Below are 24,994 nucleotides of genomic sequence, written 5' to 3' on the forward strand. Positions count from 1 at the left end.
CCAGCAAAAGATTGGAAATAACCCAAACATTTTAGTAGTTAAGTGGACAAACAAATTGTGTTTCATTCATGCTATGGAATACCATTCAGCTATATAAAAGACTGAAGGCTTTGCACTGCTATCAAAGGATCTCCTGATCAGAGGGAAAAGTCAAAGGGCCAAATAGTAGGCTTAATATGTTTCATTTTCTGTAAAAGTAGGAGAGGAATAACAATATGTACTCATTAGCTTATGTAATCAGATATTACATATTTGCTCATTTTGCTCATAAATTCTGGATAAGTTCATACAAAACTTATAGTGGCTCTCTCTGGGAGAGTAATATGGGAACTGGGTGAATGGCGGACTAGGTGGAAAGGAGTTTTTTAAAAACCAAATGCTTCTCTATACTTTATAGACCATGGTAATATGTTAACCATCAAAAAAAAAGTGGATTTTTTTAAACATAAAAATATCCAGAGCTTTTGACCCAGGGTTTCTTCTTTTCATTCTGAGCCACCTTCTAAACCTCCCTGATCACTTCTAAACTCTACTGGATTCCTCCTGAATTGCCTATCTTCTCCTTGACAATGGACATCTAAGGACGTTAATCATCCTCTAAACAAAAGGACTAGAAGGAGAAGTAGAAGACTATAGAGCTTACCCGGTTTGTTTTCAGCCTGACATCTCTTTACTCAGACCCATACAAGTAATTCTAAGGAGACTGGATTCCACTTATTTTCCATGATGCTATGTATAAGGTATTATAGAAACACGGTATTAAAGCACGAAAAATACCAAAGATAAAAAATATCTTTGAAACTCAGTTCCACTAATGTAATATATACTGAGCATTTGCTTTTTGGCCAGGCACTGTGCTAAGTGCTAGAGACTTAGTACTTAGACTGGAAGGTGAATGTGGCCAGCTGCCTTTTGAAGAATCATTCCCTAATCTTTTTTTGAAACACCTTTTATTAAAGTGTTTCAAAAAGTGTTTCTTTTTATTAAAGATCATACTCACTATGGCTATTAAGATTTTTATTAAAGTGTTTCAAAAGTAGATGTTTTAAGTTTGATATTATCCCATAGATCTTGAACACTGTTTTTCTTTCTGTTGTAAGAGTAACAAATATCTGGATAAGTGCAAATATCACTGAACTTTTCAAAAATTGACTATACTCATGTAATCAATACCAAGATCGAAAACAAAACAGCATCACCAGCCCCCAGAAGATCCTCTTCGTAGCAAATTTCAGATTTTTATTTTGAATTTCCTATTGTTTTGAAGTTGTGTTTTTGTTTTCAAAATCGTATTTTTCATGACATTGCTTCTTAACATTCTAATTTATTATCAAGCAAAATGACAGCTGTTTTGATTTTTCTGTTTTTAAGGAAAGAATGGGATTTTGAGAACATGGGTAAAATAAAGAATATATGTAAATATCGTACTCACTGTGGCTCATAAGATTTCAATTGCTAGAATTTCTGTGTTAAGTCCACTTGAATATTGTGACCAAAAACATCTGGGAGGAAAATTGTATTTAGTCCATTTCTCTTTCATAACACAGGAATGCAGTTATCTTTCTCCTTTCTCGCAGCTGGCAGAAGTTGAGGATTCATAGATGAATTGTTACAGTCCCACCTCTCCTTACGGGGATTTTTATTTTTAAGGACTTAAAAAAACTGGTGAATTACAATTTGTTGACTTTTCCCAGTCATCAGAGTTGTGCTTGCCAAAGACTTGTGTAACAGGAAATTTGCCAAGATGGGATTAGCAATTTGTTTGGAGAAAGGGTGTAGGAAATATTTTAAATTTGAAGGTGAAAAGATCACAGACGAGGTTAAGTGTAAGTTACTCAATTTGGCTTCTATTTATGAAGAATTATTAAGAAGAATTTTAGGGACTTCTGTGTTTTATTTGCCCCTAAGTCCCCCTACTCGTCAGACAAAAAGAAAAACAAGTCAAAACATAATGAGCAACTCTTTAAAAAAATTAATTTAAGCATTTAACTAGGCAAGTTTAATCAAGTTTTGTCTTGCATCTGTGGATTCTGGAAGGAGTGTGTTCCCTAGCAGTGCTTGAGAAGAGAAACCTGGCACAGGTTTTGCTGGCCAGTGCTTGGAGGCCAGTGATGCCTCTCTTTTTGTAACTGGTTTCAGTATCTTGATAACTCTGTTGCCTGATTTAAGATTTTTCAGGTTACTATGTTTTGGGATTTTTAAACTTTATTTTATAGATACTCCCTTTTCATTACCTCACACACATGTATCTATTTCCTGCCTGAAAAAGATTTGACTATGATGTGCCCATGTATGCTTTTCCTTGAATTTATTCTGCCCAGGATTTGCTGAGCCTCTAGGGTATGTAGATTAATGATTTTCATCAAATTTTGGGACATCCATGGAAATTATCTACTTAAATGTATTTTTTAGACCACTTTCTCTCCTCTCCTGGGACTCCATTAATAGCTATACTAGGAAGTTTAATATTGTCCCACAGATCTCCCACACATCTGTCCCACACAGTGCCCACTTAGGCATTCTTTTAATTTTTGTCTTGTTTTTACTTTTTTCTCTTGGCAGTTCATTTGGGATAATTTCTATTATTTTGACTAAACTTTGCTGATAGTTTATTTTGCTTTACTCTGCCAGTTAGTAAGCCCATTTCATTCTAATATATTATTCAGGCTAGATTTTTCTTTTTTCTTTTTATAATTCAATCTCTCTGCTAAAACTTCCCACACCTCTGTTTATGTTGACATACATTTGCCACTGTATCCTTGGGCATAGTTACTTTTTAGTCTGTCCGATAACACCAGTAGCTTGACTGTCTCTGTATCTGTGTGTCTTCTCTTGACCATGGGTCATAATAATACCCAGACCTAGCTCAGACAGGGAGCAGAATGACTCAGCACCCTGCTCCAGTGTATGATGCAGAAGAGACATACCTTTTTCTGAAGCTAAGTAGTATTTACCTCAGCATTAGTTTCTACCAATATTTAAAATGTTTGGCACCTACTTGAAAAAATTATAGATACAAGAAGAAGAAAAAAAATTCCTATTTCTGAGATTTCCTCTTCCACTTAGGAGGTAGGCTACGACCAGGGACCATTGCTTCACTCTAACAGTCAAAATAAGCTGGGTAGGTTAAAAAAATCATAGTTTAAAAAATTATAAAAAATGCTAAAGACATAAACCTTGAAAAAGTAAATTCTAGAAATTGGCAAACTCTTCGAAGGAAAGAAGCGGCCCACGGTTTCTCTCACCCCTGGTGGATTGGCAGGAGGAGGAGCAATCTGCCGTGGATGGGGTAAGAAGGAATCAGCCAAACTGAAAACCTACTTCTCACCTCTAGCTTTTCTTTCTATCTTCACTCATGTTGTGAGCAGTGGTCTCTTATGATTGTTTATATCCATGTGGAAATCTCAGAAATAGGAAATTGGTTCAGGGAGACTAGGAAATTTGCCAATAGGGAAAAGAAAACAAAGATAAGCCTTGGCCATTCGTAAATAGGACACAGTGTGTTGTTCTGTCACTGTTATAAACACATGGACATGGTAACACTCCTTATTTGCTGGGTTTATCTTTCTTGTGAACTGCAGGCCTACCTATGGAATGGTAGTCATGTATTTTTATGCCTTATGTTTATTTCTTTAGAGATGTGATCACTGTAGTACACAAGGGATTTGTTCAGAAATGAGACTAAAAGCTCGATTAGTTGCTGCAATCTTGCAAGTGTACAAGGGGACACTTGAATGAATTACAGCATAAGCCACCTGCCTCTTTCATCATAGCACAATTCAAGAGTGAAATTCTAAGTTACTAAGTACAATAACTGGTATATGGTGTGGCAGTAACTTAGGGTCCATTTTTGGTATGGTCATTCCATGATTGCACTAAAAGTAGGGCTCATTTAAACCTCCATTTCCCAAAGTATATTCTTTCAGAAGCACACCCTATGTTTCCCCAAAACGTGTTTCATATTAAATTTGGGTAGAACCAGAGATTATGTTCCTTGCTCTTAGAAAATAAAATGCTAATGATTGTAAAAAGTCTTGGGGAAATCTTAAAATAAGTAAATCTTCTAAGCTATATTTAATTAGGTGTTTCTCAAACTTATTTGAATACAGAACCTTTTAGCAGAGGAACCTTAAGTTTTTCTTGTCAAAACCATTAACAAAGTGCAGAACACTCTTCAGGGAAATGTTGAGTTAAATGGACTCTGTTGGTCTTTATTTTGGAGAGTATGAATAATTCATATTGTACCGTCATTCTGTACACCTGGAAAACATCTTCTCCATTGTTTCCTGAGAAGGACCCAGGAAGCTTGCATTTGGAGGAAGGAAGAGCTCTAACCCAGAAGCCTGTTCGGTTATAGCATGATTGCTTAGGGTCTCCTCATTGTAAGTGTTAATGTTGAAATACTCTGCCACTGTAGGGGTATCCTGGTCTCGCCTGCCTGACTTGTCCAAGGACTGTCCTAGTTTGCTAGTCCAGGAAAATAAGCTAGGTCAGCTGTCATATCCCCCCAAATGAAAAAAGACAGCTAGCTGCCTAGCCTGCAATTGGAAGGAAAGGTCAATCAATATATTACTTTTCCTTCCATGTGTTCCTTGGCCGCTGGCAGAGTTGAGCCTTCTCACTAGTGGTGGTAATCTCTTTTGCTAAATTTTATTTTAACCTTGCAAATAGGTTAAAGGAAGGGCATAGTTAATAACGTTTTCTCCCATATACCTCTGAGCATCTTATTTGGGCTGAATCTTGCTTCTCCTTTCCCTAGCAGTAAGCCCTGCACAGTCCTGTTTTGATGGAGTGTTATGCAAGTAGCTGGATTTATTTATTGTGGGAATTTCTCCTAGAGTTCTGTCATGCTCTTGCACAGACAGAATGCAAACATTTTTGTGATTTTTGACAGTAGCTGGGATCTATGTGGAATAGGGGGTTTTCAAAACATTTCTCAGTCAATATGTTTACTCTACTTCACCAGCCATGCAATGTGATACGGTGCATCACCAATATTTGAAATAGACTGCAACAGGAGGTCAGAATGGAGCATAGATTTTCTAACACAGCATGTTAGATGAAATGATTTTGTGTACTTTGAAGTGGAAAATTCAATCAGAATTTTCCACACTTTTTTGTTAAAGCAACACTGTTATTTATTGATGAAAGGTAGACTGAGAAAAATACAAAATGCAGAGTCTAGCGTATTGTTCCTGGTCACAGCAAGAAATACTTTTTCTCTTGTAATGTAATGAAACCTTCTCAAGATAAAAAGGGTTTGCTTAAAATATGCAGATATGGAATGCTTGGAACATATGTCAATATGTTTAGCGTATGGGTGGATAAAAATGGAAACTAGCTTTTTAAGAAGTTTGTGTTTCATTAAGAAATGGACTTCATGCTTGATAAATGGTGATTACAATTTACCAGGTAATCCATTTTGGGTTACTTTTGAAGTAGCAGAGTTCATTTGGAAAGCACCTGAGAGTATCAATAATAAATTCAAGAATAGATAGTCTCTAAGTTTTCAGTAGTAGGATTAGAGAGTATTTAAATTTATTACTAGTTTTCATCTGTCCTTCGATGCACTTAAGATATATCAGCATAACTACCTATTATGTAGATGAATAATTTATACTTCCAAATTGCAAAAGCTTAGGGTTGCAATGTCAGATTTGTGCATGAATATTTAAGATAGAATAATAGAATCTAATATTAGAGTGCTCAGTGTGTGCCAGTTACTTTTCTAGGTACTTTACATGTATTATTTCATTTAGTTCTCACAACAACTCTATGACCTCTCAGATCCACAATATCCAGCCACGCAAGAAAGCCACAGAGAGGGTAGGTAATTTACCCAAGGCCATATGGAAAGATGAGGCTGGCACTCACTTTGTCATGCAGACTCCCAAGCCAAACTTCTAAGCCACTCTGCCAGGCCATGTCCTGAAGTTCTCCTACCTCAATATTTTCACCCTGGTGGTCCTAAGTAGGGGCGAGTCAGCCACTTAATTCAATTAGCATATAGGACTTTTGTTTTTAGATTCTTTCTTTAAAAGAGGCATAATTCTTCAAGAGTCTCTTTTACTCTAGCTGCTATTTTTTTTCTGATTGATATACAATTCTATTTGTGTAATTGTTTACTTTTCTTTTTTAAACTAGCATTTAAAGTGACAGAACCATTTACAAGTTATTAGTGCAAATTCATCAACTTGTCCAAATAGTGTAGCTTCAAATGATAGTTTAGGCTGCCTGAAAGTTTGTATTATTCAAAGTTCATTTGTTCTAATGTTGATTCTCTCCACCCTCTTTGTTCATACTATTTTATGATATCATCAGTTTTTGTTGTTGCTGTGTGTGTGCTTAAACTTTGATTCTGAAGAAAATGAGTCCAGAATCAACTATCAGTTTCATGTTTCCAAGGCAATCCAGTATGATTATGTGTTAAAAAAAAAAAACACACCTTCTGTGTAATTCAGTAAGCATACCAATCTAATACAATCTAGTATACTTTTTATTTTTCAAAGGAAGAACCTAGTTAGTATAATAGAAATTAAAGTGAAAACCACCTAAATTCATTCATACATTACAGATGACTGCATTCACGTATAATTAGAGAAGGGTCTTCTTGCTTAGAAATGACTTTATTTTTTTGATTAACAAAAATAACAGGCCACCTTATGAACATTTTCTTAAGTCTCAAAAATAAGTATCCACTCAGTTGTATAGTCTTTGTGATCCCAGAAAACCACAGGGGATCATTTTGACTTTGAGGGACGGATTCTGTCTTGGTAGTGAGAACAAAATTCAGTCTTTAGGAAGAAGCAATTAAAATCCCAGAGGCTTTTATTGCTTTTGATGCTTTGGAAAAAAAAAAAAAAAAAAGCAAAACCTCACTGCACTGAAATATTTTCTGCTAATTAACTGTCACAAATGTGATGCCATTAAGCTTGGACCCTCTTTGGTTAACTTCAAAGTCACTAACACACACTGTGCAGCCCTCCCAAATATATTTTGGAAAAAGGAAACAACTTGACAGATCTGTAATCAATGTTTTCAAGGCTTTTGTTTCTCATAGAACCTAATTCTAATTTAAGAACATTTGTTCATTTTTTTTGGGTAACATGCACCAGCTTTTGTGATACCAGGCTTGTGTTGATGTCTGGTGTTCATTTGAATACACTGTTCCAAAGCTAATTTGCAAAGTTTATTTATACTAGTATCAGCTAGGAATGTACTTGGCTGCAGGTAATGGAAAACCCAACTAATAGTAGCTTAAATAAATAGGGATTTATTTTTCTCCTATAAAAATGTTTGTTGGTAGAATGTCCAGGGCTGGTGCAGTATGGAAACAGCATCGTCAGGGACCCTGACTACTTTTGTCTTTGGTCCTTATTCTTAATGTGAGGACCCTGACCTTGGACAAATCATGACATAACTTTCCTAATACTCAATTTCTCCATCTGAAAAAATACTGAACATTCTTTCTATAGTTGCTGGATAGTGGTGAGGCTTACATGTAATCCTATATAAGAAAATGTGCCTTTCAAGAATAAAGTTGATTTTTAACACTGCAATGGCAACCACAGCTGCTCTAGTTTTCATAGTGGTGATGCGGAGGGGAGTGTGTGAAATAGGAAATTTGGGGACTCTAGGATTCTGCCTTAATCCATGGTCTTTATTCTCGAAGTTCTCAATTCCAGCATAATTCCAGATGATGTTATTTAAAATAGTACATTGGAGAAAATAGTTTAAAAAAAATGGCAGTTACTGTACCCTGTAACAAATAGAATCTATTACTTATTAAGTGATATATATCTTCTGTAAGCTAATTGTTTATTCTGTGACCTCTTTACAATAAATTTCAGTACCATTAGAGGCTTAAGTTTACATTATTGATTATTTGAATATGTGTGTCATTAATCTTCCATCGTGCTCATACATTTTATATGTACATTTTAAGTGTCGTTTTTGCATTTAGATAGAGAGGAATGGCCAGAAGTAGACTTTTGGGTATTAGCTTCATATAGCACTTCAAGAGGTCCCTTGAGCTGATTTGCCAGTAAATTTCTACACTAAAATAGGCTTTCAGAATAGGGACTGCTAGATAAACCACAAAGTGTCTGTAGTAAATAAAAATGATTAATCTCAGCAGAGTAAATTCACTATCACTGGTCAAATAGTCTCATCCCATTCTGTTTCCTGGTTCTATAAAAAGCCTTTTTCTTTTTGTATTAAGGTTGTCTGTACTTTTAATAGAACACATGAATTATTATCTGATTTTTAAAAATTGGTTCATAAAAGGATATTGATTCTTCAAATTAGGGGCAGTTGAAATGTAAGTTTATAAGCAAACTGATCCCCTGATGTGTCTTGGAAAGCCCTGTCAAGAAAATTCATCTTAAATCCATGTGAGTTACACCTTTTGAAAAATGATCACAACTCTTAATGATTGACTGTGGACTGGACAGTGGGGTTGGTGTGGAAATGCAAGCGAACTGAAAAGTGAAAGCAGAAATCTGTTAGGCAGGGTTCTTTCTAGTTGTTGAATTTTTATTCCCCATCATTGATATTCACTTCTTTTCCAGGGCATTTTCCTTGGTAAATGAGAAGACTCTAAAATCAAATAAAGCTTTTGAACATTGAAGATGTTTGCCGCTGTTCTTTTGAAGAATACTATAGACTTATAGTGATTCTAAAAGGTGTCTCATATCCACTATATTAACCAGCTTTTTAGAAGCTTATGAACATTGTAGCTTTTATTGATTCTAGGGAATTGGACCCAACAATAAGCAATAAAAGTCAATGGTAACTTTCTTCCCATATAGGGTTGTGCAGATCAATATTTTGAATTTACTGTAATTTGCTGGTAATGGATGGAAGAACTGAAAAAATTGTGGAGCCTTGTGGGGCACAGCTGTGCGGTGTTGCCTTTTTATCTAAGCTCACTGTAGGTCACAGGCTTTCCCAACTAACAAGAAACATAGTTAAGTGGCAGGGCTGATACGCATATTTATCAAGAGCCTTCGTAAGTCTTGCTAAGGAAAAAAGGAAATCACAAAAGTTATTCACCATGACTTTAATTTTATAGAGATCCTGAAGGACATCTAAATGTACACTATCTTAAAGGCAATTAAAATTCTAAATATCTAGCATTGGTGTTTGATCTCCTTCTGCTAAAGTAATTTTCCTACTGATTAATAACAGGGTGTGTGATTTCACTGAAGCCTAATTTGCTTCAAATCTTCAAATGTATTCACAGCCCTGAGCCCAGGTTCAGTATTTAGAAGTGGAGAAGATACGCAGGTCACACACCCTTGCTCTTTTATTGAGTCCATGCTGTCTCTTTACCATAGCTCTGTAGTTGTGCCCTACATTCCTTCTTCTAATTCAAGTAGTACGCTTAAATAGTCACAGCTGACATCTAAGGGTGCTTATGTTTAGGAACTGTGCCATATGCAGGACATGTGTTAGCATTAACCTTCTCAAAACCATGTAAGACAAGCTATATTATCTTCATTTTGTAATTTTGGAAATTAAATCTTAGGGAAGTTAAAAGTTTGTGAAGGAAACTTTTTAGCATTGTCTTGGATTAGAATATGGGTATGTCTGAATCCGGATCCTATTTGTTTAATCACTATGAAACATACAATTGACTTAAATAAGGATTGTTGTAAGCTTTGAGTCCAGTTGATCTAATATGTGTTTTCTGTTTTAGCTTCTTTTGTTATGAAGCACTGTGCCTTCTCTAATTTGATCAAAACCAGTTTAATTTTTAAAGTGATGCAGAAACTTTTGCTTGAAAGAGACAGTTCTTTTGTTCTTTGAGAACAAAGTCAACACACAAAATATAATATGACTGTGGGCTGGAAGCTATTAACCTTGATATAATAAATGTACTTTACTTAGTATATAATAAACAATAAACTAGAGCTGTTATTCATATAAGTGCTGGTTGTTAGGAAAACCCTGCAGAGAAGCATGTAAACTTTGACTTAGGAGACAAATTTCCCTTAGGTCATACTGACTTGGAAGACAGTATATATACAAATGTCTGATTCTCAAGCTTGAATTTTTGACATCAAGTGTATAACATGTTAGGAAGCATCAAAACCCATAGAAATTGGCTAGAAAGGAAGCTTGTTTTATTTGTCCATTTACTTGACGTTAGCTGATTATTTGACTTGTTACGCTTCTTCTGCTTTAAAAGGTCTGTGTTAAAAGTATCATGTTCACAGGGCTTTGCTTCGAATAAAATCAGAGTCTATAAAAATAAGTGTGAAATTTGTTTAGAAAGAGTTGCCAAGATCTGTGTTGTGACTCTCCTACGATTAATTGACAGTGTGTTACCAACTATGAATAAAGCTTGATAGTCTACACGAGGGGTCTGTGGTGCAAATGTATCAAGTCATTACTTGGTGATGAAAAATAATTAACATACTCTGGACTTGGGCAGATGTGGATTCAAAGGCAAGCTAAGCCTTTTACCAGCCCTGTGACCTTGTGTGAGTTACTTAGCCTGTCTGTGCCTCAGTTCTCTCATCTGTAAAATGAGAATAATAGTGAAGCTTAAATAAGATAATGTATATCACCATGCAGAAAATGTGAGATGCCACTATTAAGCTAGTGAAAGTAGATGAGTTTAGTATAAAGAAGGACAGTTCCTACTATTTATGTAAAAAACTTAAAGTGGAAAAAGTGGTTGTCATGAATGATGTTTAGCTTTTCATCTAAGCAAAATCGGGGATTTTATCCTGCACTTTGTCTCATATTCCTGCTCATCAGGGACACGCTGGTGTAACTTAAATGGTTTTGCCATCTTTTCATCCACTTTCAGATTTTCATTACATTTAACTTCTGAAAGGCCCTCTGTGCTTTTGGACAGTCTTTTTTCCTCATCTCTGGATGGTACCCTGTCCTGAGCTCCACTACAGCTGTTCTAAACCAGCCAAGAAGTTAAGCATTTCCTCTCAACTCCTATGGATCCTGTATACACATTTCTCTCTTGACTCTGCCCCTCCTCCTCCTCCTCACTGCATCTTCCTAGTTCCTGGCCCTCAGCCATGCTTCCTGGAGAATTAAAGAAGTCTCCTAACATCTTTCCCATGTTGCCCTCCCAGAGCCATGTGACACCCTAATGCCAGAGTGATCTTTTTAACATGTTGATTAGGGCATCCTATTCTCATCTTTAAAATGTTCCATGAGGCTGGGCGTGGTGGCTCACGCCTGTAATCCCAGCACTTTGGGAGGCTGAGGCGGGCGGATCATGAGGTCAAGAGATTGAGACCACCCTGGCCAACATGGTGAAACCCCATCTCTACTAAAAATACAAAAATTAGCTGGGCGTGGTGGCATGCACCTGTAGTCCTAGCTACTCAGGAAGCTGAGGCAGGAGAATCACTTGAACCTGGGAGTAAGAGGTTGCAGGGAGCCAAGAAGGCGCCACTGCACTCCAGCCTGGCACCTGGCGACACAGAGAGACTCTATTTCAAAAAAAAAAAAAATGTTCCATGAGCTCCCCATTGCTTATAAGATAAAGGCAGCCACTTCCCAAACCCTTCTCTGATGTGACCCTGTCCGCCTCCATACTCTTGTACTGCTGATTTTTCCTTCCTGCTCTCTGTTCCAGCCATGCGGTTTCCTGTGAGTGTGTTCTGTTTCACTCCACCCTACCTGACTACATCTGTTCTCTCTTCTGGAATTCCCCTTCCTCACCTACTCCCAAGGCTACCTGGCTAACTCCCAGACATTGGAAAAGAAAGACCGGGCTCAAATATTGTGTCACTTAGGAATTTTTGAATTGCAAAGACTAGAAAACACAAGTTAAACTGGTTTAAATAGTAAAGAGAGTCGATTGGCTCATATACCAGGAAGTTGAGATACACACAAGGGTAGATGTATTGTTTCAGAGATTTCACTCAAAACCCAGTTTCTACCAGGCTTTCTTGTCTGCCATCTGTGATGCCTGTTCTTGTGGCTGCCATTAGCTTCGTGGGTTTAATGCTGCTGCTTTCCTGTTAGCTCTCTCAGACAAGGGAGGAAGTTCTTTCCCAGAAGCCCTGAGCAAACATCGTTTTGCATCTTATTTGCCCAGGTTGAGTCACATGTCATCTTTAAACCAATTAGTTTGACCAAAGCAGTGAGTTTTGTCATTAGTTTAATTGAAGCTTATCCTTGAGGTTGAGGGTAGTATCAGTTCCATTGTATTTTGTTAGCATGAATAACAAGAAACATTGAGGAAGGAACAGTCCTGACTCTCCTCAAAGAAACTGATCACCCTCCTCCCTTATGTATGACTGTATACTTTGAAAAGACCTCCATTCCAGGCCTTTTCACACTGTATTTTACACTGAGTAAAGTCCTTTATCCCCGGTGTCTGGCACAGCACCAGCCATATCCACCTTTACTAAAAAGTGTGTGATTGAATAAAGGAAACCCATTTTGTTTGCTTTAATCCCGAAATGTGCCCTTGCCTTTGCCCTTGGTAGAAGATTTTTGCCTTCTGAGTTATTGAAATTACAGAACTTCCAGTGAATTGCTTCAGTTTTACTTTGCTCATCTTTGAAAAGTACCTGTTTTCACCTGTTCGTTTCTTCCTTGTTAGGGGAAAGAATTCCCTCTTTCTATTAGCAGTACCAGCCCTCCCTGCTTTTGTGTTTATTCAAACCACTCCTTTCAGTCCCTCGAATCACCATTGTCTCCCACTCTCTGGCATTCCCATGGTGGAGTATAAGGGAAAACATTGGAACTGGGTGATATAGGTTCATTTGATTCCACTATCTCACGGCTTTGCAACTCTGGTCAATTGCCAGTCTCCTCTGGGCTTTCCATGGAAAGACTTGTGTTTACTGTCCAGGCAGCCAGCTGATTTTATGATGAAGCTTATAGACTCAGTTCATGATAAAATCTTGCAAAAGCACACTAGACACTCATATCATTACTCAGAGACTTTGTCTATATAAAGGGCTTATGAGAACTGATACCATAGTCTTATTTATTTAGGTTTATGGCAGAAAAAAACAATTGGAAAGAAAGGAATAAGGTAGCTATTTTTTTTAATTTTTCAAAGAAAGTGAGTGTTGTGGTTTTGATCAAAGAAAGTTTGTATATAAACCCAGCAAGCATTTTATATTAGCCTTTCGTGGTTTATTTTGGTGGTGGTGGTGGTTTTTTTTTTTGAGACAGAGGCCCAGGCTGGAGTGCTGTGGCGCCATCTAGGCTCACTGCAACTTCCGTCTTCCGGGTTCAAGCAATTCTCCTGCTTCAGCCTCCTGAGTAGCTGGGACCACAGGTGTGTGTCACCATGCCCTGTGAATTTAAATTTTTTTTTTTTTTTTTTTTTTTTTTGGTGGAGACGGGGTTTCACCATGTTGGCCAGGCTGGTCTCAAATTCCTGATCTCAAGTGATCTACCTGTCTTGGCCTCCCAAAGTGCTGAGAGATTATAGGCGTGAGCCACCGTGCCCAGCCAGTTTATTTTTTTAAACTACTAGCACAAATAAATATATGAAAGTGCATTATGATTATAGGCACAAAAAGAAAATGACATCAAATCTGTGAAAAGAGAAAGATAATTTAGGATTCTTCATCCAACTCACATTTCCCTCAAGGATTTTACTGATATGTTACAGGTTGGGTAGTTTGACTGTTCAGGCATTTCTATAGGAATCTCCCTTCTGATTTTCTAGCTTTATTCTACGGTGTTCATTTAGAAAAACATATATTTATGGGCGACTTACTGGATTTTTCAAGTCTTGTTAGAATGTAGATCATTTTTGCCTTCTGATGATTTACAGACAAGCCTCGTATGAGATCTGGTTCTGTGGTATGAACTTTTTCGTCCTGTGCTTCTGCTTTCACAAGTGACTCTCAGAAATGCACACCAGAAAAATGGGGCCCAAAGCATTTCTTTAGGAGATCCCATCCCTGGATGAACCTGTACACCCAGCCAGCTAATTTTATGCTTTGTCAAATAGTAAAAGCCCCATTTTGAGTACCTTTTCTTGCCTCACACTGCTTCCCACTTGCAAAGGAAATAGCTAAAAACCTGAAACGTTACCTCTGTAATGACAGCCTAGAAAATTAATATTCCCTAAAGAAAAAAACAATCCAAAGGCAAATGTTTTATGCAAACCAATAGTCCTCAGGGGGACTTAAAAGTACCAACCTCTAATAAACAATGTAGGCAAGCCACTCTCTCTCTCTAGATCTCTAGGGGTGAGGCTCAGGCGTTAGTATTTTTAAAAACTCCCTGGGTGACATTAATGTGTCGCCAGACTTCAGAACCACTGCTTGAGCTGAGTTATCTCATTCCCTTTTATTTTCTCTCCTCTGTTAGCATTTGCACATTCAAGAAATACTGCATAATCTTGCACCTGGTAATAACTCTTTTGTTTTATATTTGTGTGTTTATGTTGCCCCAACTAGCTTTTAAATGTGTTTTATTTTGTTTTTCTTCATATGTCCCTAAAAGCACCTGATATACTGCCTTAAACATCTTGGCTTCTTTGAACTCTCTACTTAAATTAATTGTTAGTTCAGAGTACTTGTAGTAACTCAGTTATAGGATGAGGCCACCGATGACTAATGAAAGATTGATAATGGTGGGGAAGCACATGCACTTTAAATTCATTGGTGTCAGGAAAGTGGTGAGGGAATGGTGTGTGCTGGATATTGCCACTCTGTTTGTGAGTGGGGTTTGGGAGTGATGGTGTGGAAGGCAAGTTGCTCAACTTCCAAATTCTCTTTGTTTTTTGGAGGAGCTCCCAGAGTGTGGATCTTGGTAGAGTTGGCCCTGCCTCCCACTACACTAGTAAGGGAGCCAATATTCCATTTTCATGCCCACTTGGAAGCTGGGGCAGAGACCCAGGTGTAACCCTTGCAGGGCACCTGCTAGGAGAGATGAAGTGAGGGTATGGGGGGGCAGTTAGCGATTCTCCCTGGAGGCTGAGCTCCCACTCAGTGTGCAGCTGCAGAGGTGTCCTAACTGGGCTGTTCCCTGGGTGTGGTCATGTTCTCTGGGTTTAATTTTTTTGGTTCCTGCCTACTTTCTGACCTTGTCTCCCCAACCATCCTGTTGCCTTTAGCAGTGTCAGTAGCTGTCCATACATAGATTGTTCACTTGTCAGTCTCATTCAGTTTCCACCGAATTCAAGAACTCCAGCTGCTGGGTAGAGCAACAGGCCGGTTAACAGTGTATAGCGCAATCCTCCCTTCCTCTTTATATTAAATAGCGAAGCGCCCATAGCTTTGTAACCAGGTGTGTCTCTGTTCTTTTTTTTTTTTTTTAATTGAGTCTCTCCTGTTTCATCCAGCCCCATGACTTTACATAGAATCTCAGGTCATAATGACTCCAAAATCAACCTGCAACCCTGACCATTTTCTTGCACCCAGATTCATTTGTATAATTGCCTGTTTGAAAACTTCTACTTGGAATTCTTACAGACGGATATCTTGAATGTAGCATATCAAAGCTGAACTATTTTCCCATCAAACTCCATTTGCTCAGGCCAAAAACTTAGGACTCCTCCTTGCTTTCTCTTTCACGCTCCACATCCAGTTTGTGTGTAAATCTTATGAAGACATATCTTAAATCTGACTACTCCTTACTATCTTCATTGCTGGTCCTAGCCAGAATCTGTCTCACCAAGAGCATTTCTATAGCTTCCTAAAAATTTGGTATTAAATATTGCCTTAAAGTAAGCTTAGAATATTTAGATATTTATGTGTTCATTTCTTCTATTCTCCAGCCCCACACCAGTCTTTCCTTCTCCCTGTCTCCCCCTTTTGATACGCTTTCTTTAATATTTTGGAATAATTTTAAATTTATAGAAAACGTATAAGATGGCTCAGAAAACTATTGTATACCCTTTTCCCAGTCTCTCATAATGTTGACATCATATATAACCTTAATACATTTGTCAAAATCATGACAACATTGGTACATTGTTATCTAAACTACAAACTTTATTTAGATATCACGAAGTTTTCCACTAATGTCTTTTTTCTGATTGAGGATCCAATTCAGGATTCTTCATTCATTCAAGATTCTTCATTGCATGTAGCCACCCTTAGTCTTCTCTGATCTGTGACAGTTGCTTAATTTTTTCTTGTTTTTCACAACCTTGACAGCTTTAAGGAGTACTGATCAGATGTTTTTAGAAGGTCCCTCCATTTGGGTTTGCCTGAGGCTTTTTCATGATGAGACTGGTGTTATGGATTTTGGAGAGAATACCACAGGCATCAAGTGGTATTCTTACAGACGGACATCTTGAATACCACTTCTCATCCATCATATCAGAGGATAAGAGCATGATGTCAGTGTGACTTACCACTGATGATGTTAGCCTTGATTACTCAGTTATGGTGGTATCCATGGGTTTCCCCACTATAATGTTGCTATTGTTTCCTTTCTATATTCTGTTATTTGCAAGTGAGTCACTAGGTCCCAGGCCACTCTCAAAGAGAGGAGAATTAAGCTCTACCTCTTGAAGAAGGGAATATATATATTATTTGGACTTCTGTAAATGTCCTATTTTAAATCATAAGTTTACCCTTAGTTAAAAAGAGTTCAGAGATTCTCTTATCACATGCAGCATGTATAGCCATATTGTTTTGTTTGTTTATGAATAGCTGTTAAATACTAAACATTGTAAATAGTTTTAAAATTACCACTGTGGAAATTGATTGTTCATATAAAACATTGCAGTTTTCTCTCCATCTTCATGAATGAAACAGTTGCTTTCTCTTTTCGAAGCTGAGGATGGCTGGGAGAAAGGAGCAGAATCATTTACCCCTCTTTCTTCTCGGACTCTCCATGAGTTTTCTTCCTGGATTGGAGGGACCTTTTGGTATCCTCAGGTCATTGAGGGATCTCAAAAATAATAGGATTCTCAGACAAGATTAATTTTATTTAATCTTTATTTTTAATGTAAATATTTGCTAGTTAACACTTGAAGTCATTGGGGGAAGGATACAGTATCAAGCAAATAATAAACAGCAACTCTAAAAATGTTAAATGTCATTTGAGTAATCAATATTAATGAAAGTCTAGGAATTTTTGATCTTAAGAATTTCTTTAATCCAGTGACAATTAGCATATTGTTTAGTTCAGATGGATACTTATTGTTGTTGTTTCTCTTTTTTCCCTTTTTCTTTTCTCCTCCAATTCTTACCTGACAGTAAATTTTTAACACACACTCCACATATGTCAAGCACAAGCTTAAGTTTATGACTCAGACCAATACCACGTCTCATCTAATTATCTAAGTATGTGTTAGTGACCTTATCCTGACATTAAGAAAATAAAATGAGGACACATGCACAAAGTACCACAGGGACTTTGGTGATAAAATGCCTTGATGCCGTTCATTTACGTCTGACGGGTGCAGATTTATCAGCATGTAGCCCTCGTCCGTTAGGGCAGGAGCTGCTCCCTGCTCAGGCTGCAATTGCTTAGCCCTCCTGGTATTTGCAGACTTTTGCAGCTACTGTTCACAAGGTCTTGGCCACGGCACATTCATTTCTCTCACTTTATTACCATCACATCTGATTCCAATTTGCTACCAAATTGAGTTTCCAGTCCTGAGCCTGACATTCAAGCCATCAGGTGGATTAGCTCCTTCAGCTTGGTTAGCGTGGTAGCTTCAGGTCAGTTGACTGTGGCCTATTAAATGTCCTTTGCTCCTCATCTTGGAATCTCGGCTGCCGTCCCGTGGAGCAGCAGTGCTGGCTTACCCACTGTAACCTTTCTCCTTGTTTAGAACTCATAATTCTAGACCTACTGGAAAGACTTTTGATTAAAAACAGAGTTGGTTTTTATCCCTTATCTTGCTGTTTCAGCAGCTTTTGCTCAAAGTAAAGCAGCCAGTTTATGCTCGGGTCATTTGGTGGAATATGATTGATGGAACTATTTGGGTCATTCATTCGGCCCCTTTCCTCTTATATCTTCTGAGTGATCTATTTGCATATATAGTTGAAAGAACATCTGATTTATTATTTTTGTTGTTACTAATGTTAACACCTCAGGTACCTTTTATGCGGCTGTCCGATCAACTTATTGGACAGAGCAGTATTATTCATTTGGTCTCTAGGCCTTCTGGTCTGCAGTGGTATCAATTTCTTTCCAGGAGAAATGGCTAGAGCCTCGTACAGTGGTGTATTCTGTAATCTCAGCTACTCAGGAGGCTGAGGCAGGAGAATGCTTGAACCCAGGAGTTTGAGACCAGCTTGGGCAATGTAATGAGACCTCATCCTAAATGTAAATAAAAATTAAAAAATTAAAGATAATGTCTGGTGAGCTGTTATGTCTAGGGAGTTCTCTCTTTTCTTTAACCTGAATACAACACTGATTTCTCAATGTTTATCATAACCAAAGATCCTTGTACAGAAAATTACTCATTGGTTTTCTATTTATGTTTCGCTTCCCAAGGAAGACTGTCTTGGGCAGAGACTTTTCTCTTTTCATTAGAGGTTTTAGTAAATGAAGGTATATTTATGCTTCAGAAACTGGGAGCCAAGTTTAGCAAACACTGTAATTTCTTGGAGCTAATCAAGGATTAAAGAAAAAAGCAAAGCAAAACAACAAAACAAAAAAGCACTTTACCACTGAACCCTAGAGCCCTTGAAAACGTTTGCTATTCAGAAAAAGAAGACGACACTTCATTCCTAAAATTGCTGATTGTTTTCCTTGCTGTTGAACAGTTATATGATTACTATAACTCTGTATGGAAATATATTTGCTGGTTAATAAGTAAGGCCTGCTGTGTTTAAAACAGCAGCCACAGAGCTCTCCTCCCCTCTGGTCTGATGCTCTCAAGGCCATTTTCTGTAAGCTGTGCTGGAGTAAGTTGCGCTGTGGATAAGTGATAGGTGAGCCTGCTATCCATGACAAACATTCAGTACAAATCAGAGACAGGAAAGGTGAGTTTGAAGCTGATGGGGAAATACCTTTCACAGGATAATGCTCAAGCACCTGAAAGGCAGAAAAATAAATGAGAATTATGGACATGAATAACCAAATTCAGTCATAGTACTCTTCATTTTGAGTTTAAATAGCCAAATGACTCATTGCTTCCTATTCTTTAATAATGGACAGCAAGTAATTATTCTTGAGCTTTGAAAACTGTTGGTGGATAGAGGTATTTCTGAATCTCTTTTTATTTATTTCTTTGGTTGGCTTGTTTTCTTGGGTGATTTTTTGGTTTTCCACAGCCTCTTGATGATTAGGTAGATAAGAATCTCAAATTGAGGTAAGTGTGAGGATGTCCTTTTGAAACTATGAAGCACTCTAATAATTATAGTAGTTGTCTGATTACCTTTTAGAAGTTGATTAAGCTATTTTTAAATATCCTAAGGAATAAATGCCTGTTTTGAGAAATAATACCAAAAGGAAATCTTTTCCATTATCATTTAAAGAATAATAAGAAAGTACAATCTTTGGGATGCATAATGTTTTGCGTGAATATATTTCTATTGAGGGCAAATAGTCTGATTTCATTGTCCTTTTCATTGTACCTTTCATTTAATTATAATCCTGTAGAATGTCTCCTACTTCTTATATCTATATCCTGTTTGGATAAGTTTCTGTATGCTCAATTGTAGGGCCATGTAACTCAACTCAGTATTTTACTATAGTTGCTTTGGGAAGATTGATGGTTTTGCTGCTCTGGAATTCAGGTAAGCTGTGTTTGTACTTTAAACACAGTGTGTAAAGAGAACCTTGTAAGAAGGGATCCAGCATAAAATTATGACGTTAAAATGTTTTCAGTATAGGAAACGCCAAATCAAGTATAATGAAGGATGATGCATTCTATGTTATCCATTTGGTATCCTAGTAATTTAAGGTTAATGTAGCATCACTTATATATGTTTTTTTTTCCTTTTGCAGAAGGAGCTGAGTCTCCCCAGAAGAGGAAGTCTGTAAGTAGTAGTATTTTGTTTCCTTGTTTTCTTTTTATTAATATATAGTTTATGATTCTTCTTGGATTCATTAGTGGAAGTTGCAGAATTAATGGTAATCAACTGAATTAAGAAAATAAACTGAATTTATTTATAAAAGTCAAACAGTAATGATTTTATGATAATTTCCAGGGTTTCTTCTATATGGCCATTGTAAACCTAAATGCATATTTATTCCTGCGAGAGTCTTAATTTTTTTAATGCTGTTATATAATCAAGCAGAAATATTATTTGGTCAGCAGATAGTATAAATTGATCTGAATCAAGAATTAGTGCTCTTATGTTCTGAAATCCATGATATTTCTTTATACTATGGATTTTATTTGAAGTAAATTATGTACTTTTGCATTTGAATTAGAAACTTTGAATCAGTTAAACTTTCCATTGTTAGCTCTAGATCTTATTCAACTGATTCATGTAATACTCTTGTAGTAAAATAATGGATTTATGAACTTTGACTTGATTTCTTTATACTGTGTTTTAATCTTTTATTTTTAAGGCCAATAATATATTTGCATAAATCGCACTTTTTTCCATTAGCAAGTTGCAGAATGAAATTGATGTCGGAATTAACTACTTTCAATATTTGACTACATTTAAGGTCGAATTTGTTATCCAATAGTACTGTGTAAGGGCTGGTCTGGAAACATTTACATTTGATGTCTGATTTAAGTTGAATAAGTTAGTAGATGGAGGAGCTCCTTTTAAAAAAAATTAGTATTTAAGATACGTTTTCACCACTCTCATCTTGGTGGATTAAAAAAACATATGGCAACTGTTGAAATATAAGATTTATTCTTTTGGCTAAATTTTGGAAAATTCCAGCCTTTGCATCTAAGAACCAAAAATTCATCAGCTGTGCACATTTCTTTATTGTCCATTTTTTTTCCTGTGCTTTGTACAAGTTTAGGCTGCCAGGCAGACACTGGATTATTATATTTAGAGAATGTGCCTAGATAAATTGTCACTAGCTTTCAGCTTCCATCTCTCTGTGCTAGAGTTTAACAGAAAATAGTTTGCTATAGGAAATGCTGTTAGAATTAAACTCTTCCCTCTTCTGCATCATGATTAGGACTCTGTTGCCTAAACTTAGAAAGTCCAAACTTTTTGATATTTCTCATGATGAGGCAGAAGGAAAATAGAAAACTACATGAAATACTTCTACAGAAAAAAATCTCATTTGCTTGTTTGTACTTTTATTTAAGGCTTAAACACCCTTTCTTTTTTATTTAGAAACTTCAGAACTTCAGTCAAATCTTGTTTTTAGCCTTTTTAATAGATTGCACATGGGTTTTATTTTTTTGTTGCTTGTTTTATCACATTAGTGTTTCCAATAATACAAAGATCATGTTAATTATGGAATTGGATTTCATGTTTCTATTTAATGGTCATTTCCTCTTTTGCACTTGTGTAAGTCTCAATTCTGTTCAAGTTAGCTGATAGCCATGAGTTAATGTGAAAATATGTGATAAAGAAAATATTTAAATTTCTTTATTTGAGAAAACGGTGTCTTTACTGAAAAAAGAATGGTGACATAAGTTTGTTTGGAGCCCATCCTTTGGAAACATAGAGAAGGTCTGAATTACATCAGAGCCATTTAAACTCCCCTCCCTATTAAAAGTCAATTGAGCATTCAGATGATGAGCACGAAGCACATGGTATATGTATATGTGAACACAAATCTACCTTTTTTAGTGAATTCTGGGAAAATTAATACTTCCAAGTGAGGTAAACCGAAAGTAAACATGCTATTTTGTATTTTATGTTAAACACAAATGTTCCCCAGATAATTAACAATGCCTGACATAGCTGTTCTAGAACCCAGTGTCATTCAGCATTTTCAGTGAATACTGTACAGATGCCAGTAATTACTCTCCTCATGCATGCAAGGTTCTTTTATGACTTTGAGAAAGGGAAAATGGTTTTTAAAATAAATGCTAGAGTGATTTTATACAAATCTAATGAAGAAAGGCAGAAATGTATCTTTATTAGTATCAGTTAGCCAACATAATAGTAGCTGATAATTAAACCTGTTAACACTTTCTTAGTTTACTTACTGCATACATGCCTCCTCCATAAATGCTGTGAAATCTTTTTATATCTTCTCTCAGAAAGATTGAGGATTTGCTCCTGCTGTTCTTTTAAGTCTTTTTTTTTTCCATATTAACAGTGAGCAACTGCACACAGTGTGATGTATTTCTTATTGTCTTTGGTTATACAGCAAAGTGATCCAACTTGTTAGAGGGTGTATACTTTGATAAAGGCTAAAAAGGCCTTTATTTTTATTTATCTGCTGCTTCAAATCTATATGTATTGAAGGATAGTATTTTTTAAATTGCATTTTTATCATTCTGAAACTTAGAGGGTGTTCCAGATTTTTTGGAAAAATTTGAATATTGCTTTAAATAAGCTTAAAGATAATTTTTACATCCAGAATCATGATAAAAACATGTATTAAATTGAAAGCTTTCACAAATGAAAGACCACAGGAAATGTTTTTCTTGTTATTTAGAAAAATGTTAAGATCCCCACTAATTTATTATTTACAGTCATTTTAAAGAGAACTAACTTCAAGAGTCTCTTGTTTTATATACATTTTTAAAAGGTGCAGAAGCAATAATTGTGACCTCCTTTTTTTTTATGGTGCAAAGGGTAATGGACAAGAGAAGTGAAGGAAACTGCTTTCTAGGCAAGATGCTGTTACGAGATAACCAACTAACTCCAGATCACTTTTCCAGAGGCATTCCAGCTTCCTAGGCAGCTGGATTTTAGCTATTTCTCTTCTTTCTCCATTCAACGAATAGCCATGTGCCAAGGCTTCTTCTGATCCCAGATTCTTCCTGCATTTTCCCCCTCATTCTCCTTGGAACTAAAGTTATCTCATTCTCTTACCCCCTCCTTTCTGCTACCTGTCAAAATCATAATATAGTCAGATAGTGAAATATTATACAGCAGGTAAAGTAACTGAACCAGTATATATGTATCAGCAGGTATAATTATCAAGAATATAATGATAAGCAGTGCTAAAAGCAAATTCTGGGTACAAGATGGCATTTATATTATAAAACTTAAAAATATGCAAAACAATAGGTTGTTTCTGAATATGGACATTTACAGTAAAGGTATAAAAACATGCATGGAGAGCAAGTTTATGATAAAGGTCACTTACTAGTGGAGGGAATGAAATAAATTGGATTTGAGAGGGCTCTATGAGGAGTTTCATGTATATCATTAATGTGGTAGTGTGTGTATGGGTGTTTATATTATACCCTCTACATTTTTGGTATTCTTGAAATATTTTATATAAAATACTGAGTGATTGTATGGAAGTAAGATTTAAATTGCTTTAACCAAGTGTTTATGTAGATTTTTAAGTAATTTGAATAAAAATTACGTGAACACTATTTTGAATAAGAAAATATATCACATCTGCGTTTTTGTGTGTATTTGGTTTATATTGCCTCATAATGAAGGTTGGTCCAAATAAATATGATTTGACAATAACTGAAATAGCTACAGTGGCAGACACCAATTGGTTAAATGCCAGAATATCACAGAAAAAAATTATGATGAAAATTTTAGTAATCTTGAAATGCTTTAGTATATACTACCCAAAGCCAGGGGATGAAGGAAATGAGACAATAGCATTTGTGATGGTATATTATTACACATAGCTTCAGAACTAGATTTGTTGCTCTAGACTGTTATCCCACTGAAGAGACGTGACTCTGAATGCCTGTTCTTTGTGTTCAACAAGGTGCCTGGTGTAAAAACTACACAGTGCAGACAGTCATAAAGTCTGTACAAATCTGCCTCCCCCTCCTAGATTGGGAGCCTCCAAGTGGTGGACCTGCCCTATTCTCTTAGGTCCTGTCACTGTGCTTCTCCAGGAGGACAAGCCATGATGCTGTGGCTGGATGGCTGGAGCCAGATCCCTCACAGTTTCAATTCATTGTGGAACACATCACCCTTCTGGATGTTGTTTGATTTAGATTTTTCTAATAATTAATTTGTATTGTCTGTATTTATGGAAGTGCCATTGTTGTGGTGGTACTTTTATCTAAAATTCACCCATAATTTGAATCCTGAAATTACATTTCTAAGTGGAAAAATTCACTGGGAAGTGTTTGTTTTCAGACAAGGAAAGTGCAAAAAGTGGAAAAGCCCAAGACAGGAGCCCAAGATGATTATGAGCAAAACCAAGGTGTCCCTGGCAGCCATGATTTATTTTTAAAGGACCCCTTTGTATTTTGTTAATTGCCTAAATAAACAGCTCTCCAGGATAGAGAGGCTTCTTTTTTCATGGGATTCCCTGGAGTGCCTTGATGGTGTTTATACCCTGGAGAGAGGAGCAGGGAATTGGCTCAGGCCAGCTCCTGTGCCTCCTCCTGCTTTTAAATGGTCTTTCAGATGTCTCCATACGGAGCAGAAGGAAACTGTATTATCTATTCTTAGCAAATAGATTCTCCCTGCTACTTAAAATGACCTTTCCTCTACCTTGTTTAATTCTAAACCGTGGTGCATTGTTTCATGGAGCCTTGGAGGTCTGGGATCTATAAAATTATCTGCAATTATCACATCATTTTAGTAGAAGCAGTGACTGACACTTGGCAGTTTCTTAGCTTCAAGTTCTCTGGCCACACATGCTTGCTTGCTTGATTGATTGATGGATTGTTTTATGATATTTGATTGTGACAGCTGTTTTAAATTTATTTTCATTCTAGCCCTTTCCCCCCTGCCTCCCTACACTAGTAGACCTGGCAGACCCCGGTGTCTATTGTTCCCATCTTTATGTCCACACTCATGCTTTAAGGGTGCTTTTTAAAACATATTCAGGGCCTGGTGCAGTGGCTCACACCTGTAATCCTAGCACTTTGGGAGGCTGAGGCACGCAGATCACCTGAGGTCAGGAGTTCAAGACCAGCCTGGCCAACATGGCAAAATCCCATCTCTACTGAAAAATACAAAAATTAGCCAGTCGTGCTGGCTCATGCCTTTAATCCCAGCTACTCAAGAGGCTGAGGCAGAGAATCACTTGAACCCAGGAGTTACAG

At 36.8% G+C, this 24,994-nt stretch overlaps 1 protein-coding gene across 7 annotated transcripts in view; it reads left to right on the forward strand.

Moving 5' to 3' along the window:
* Positions 1-24,994, forward strand: part of MAST4 (microtubule associated serine/threonine kinase family member 4) — a 564,457-nt gene that overhangs the window by 272,399 nt on the left and 267,064 nt on the right. For all 7 annotated transcript variants that reach the window (XM_064376019.1, XM_012462235.2, XM_064376020.1 and 4 more), the window contains one exon: positions 19,870-19,901. In XM_064376019.1, the coding sequence (XP_064232089.1) occupies positions 19,870-19,901 (32 nt within the window). The remainder of the gene's footprint in view (positions 1-19,869; positions 19,902-24,994) is intronic.

Source organism: Aotus nancymaae, unplaced genomic scaffold (genome assembly GCF_030222135.1).
Source record: "Aotus nancymaae isolate 86718 unplaced genomic scaffold, 86718_ANA_hifiasm-v0.15.2.pri h1tg000014l, whole genome shotgun sequence".
Taxonomy (NCBI): Eukaryota; Metazoa; Chordata; class Mammalia; order Primates; family Aotidae; genus Aotus; species Aotus nancymaae.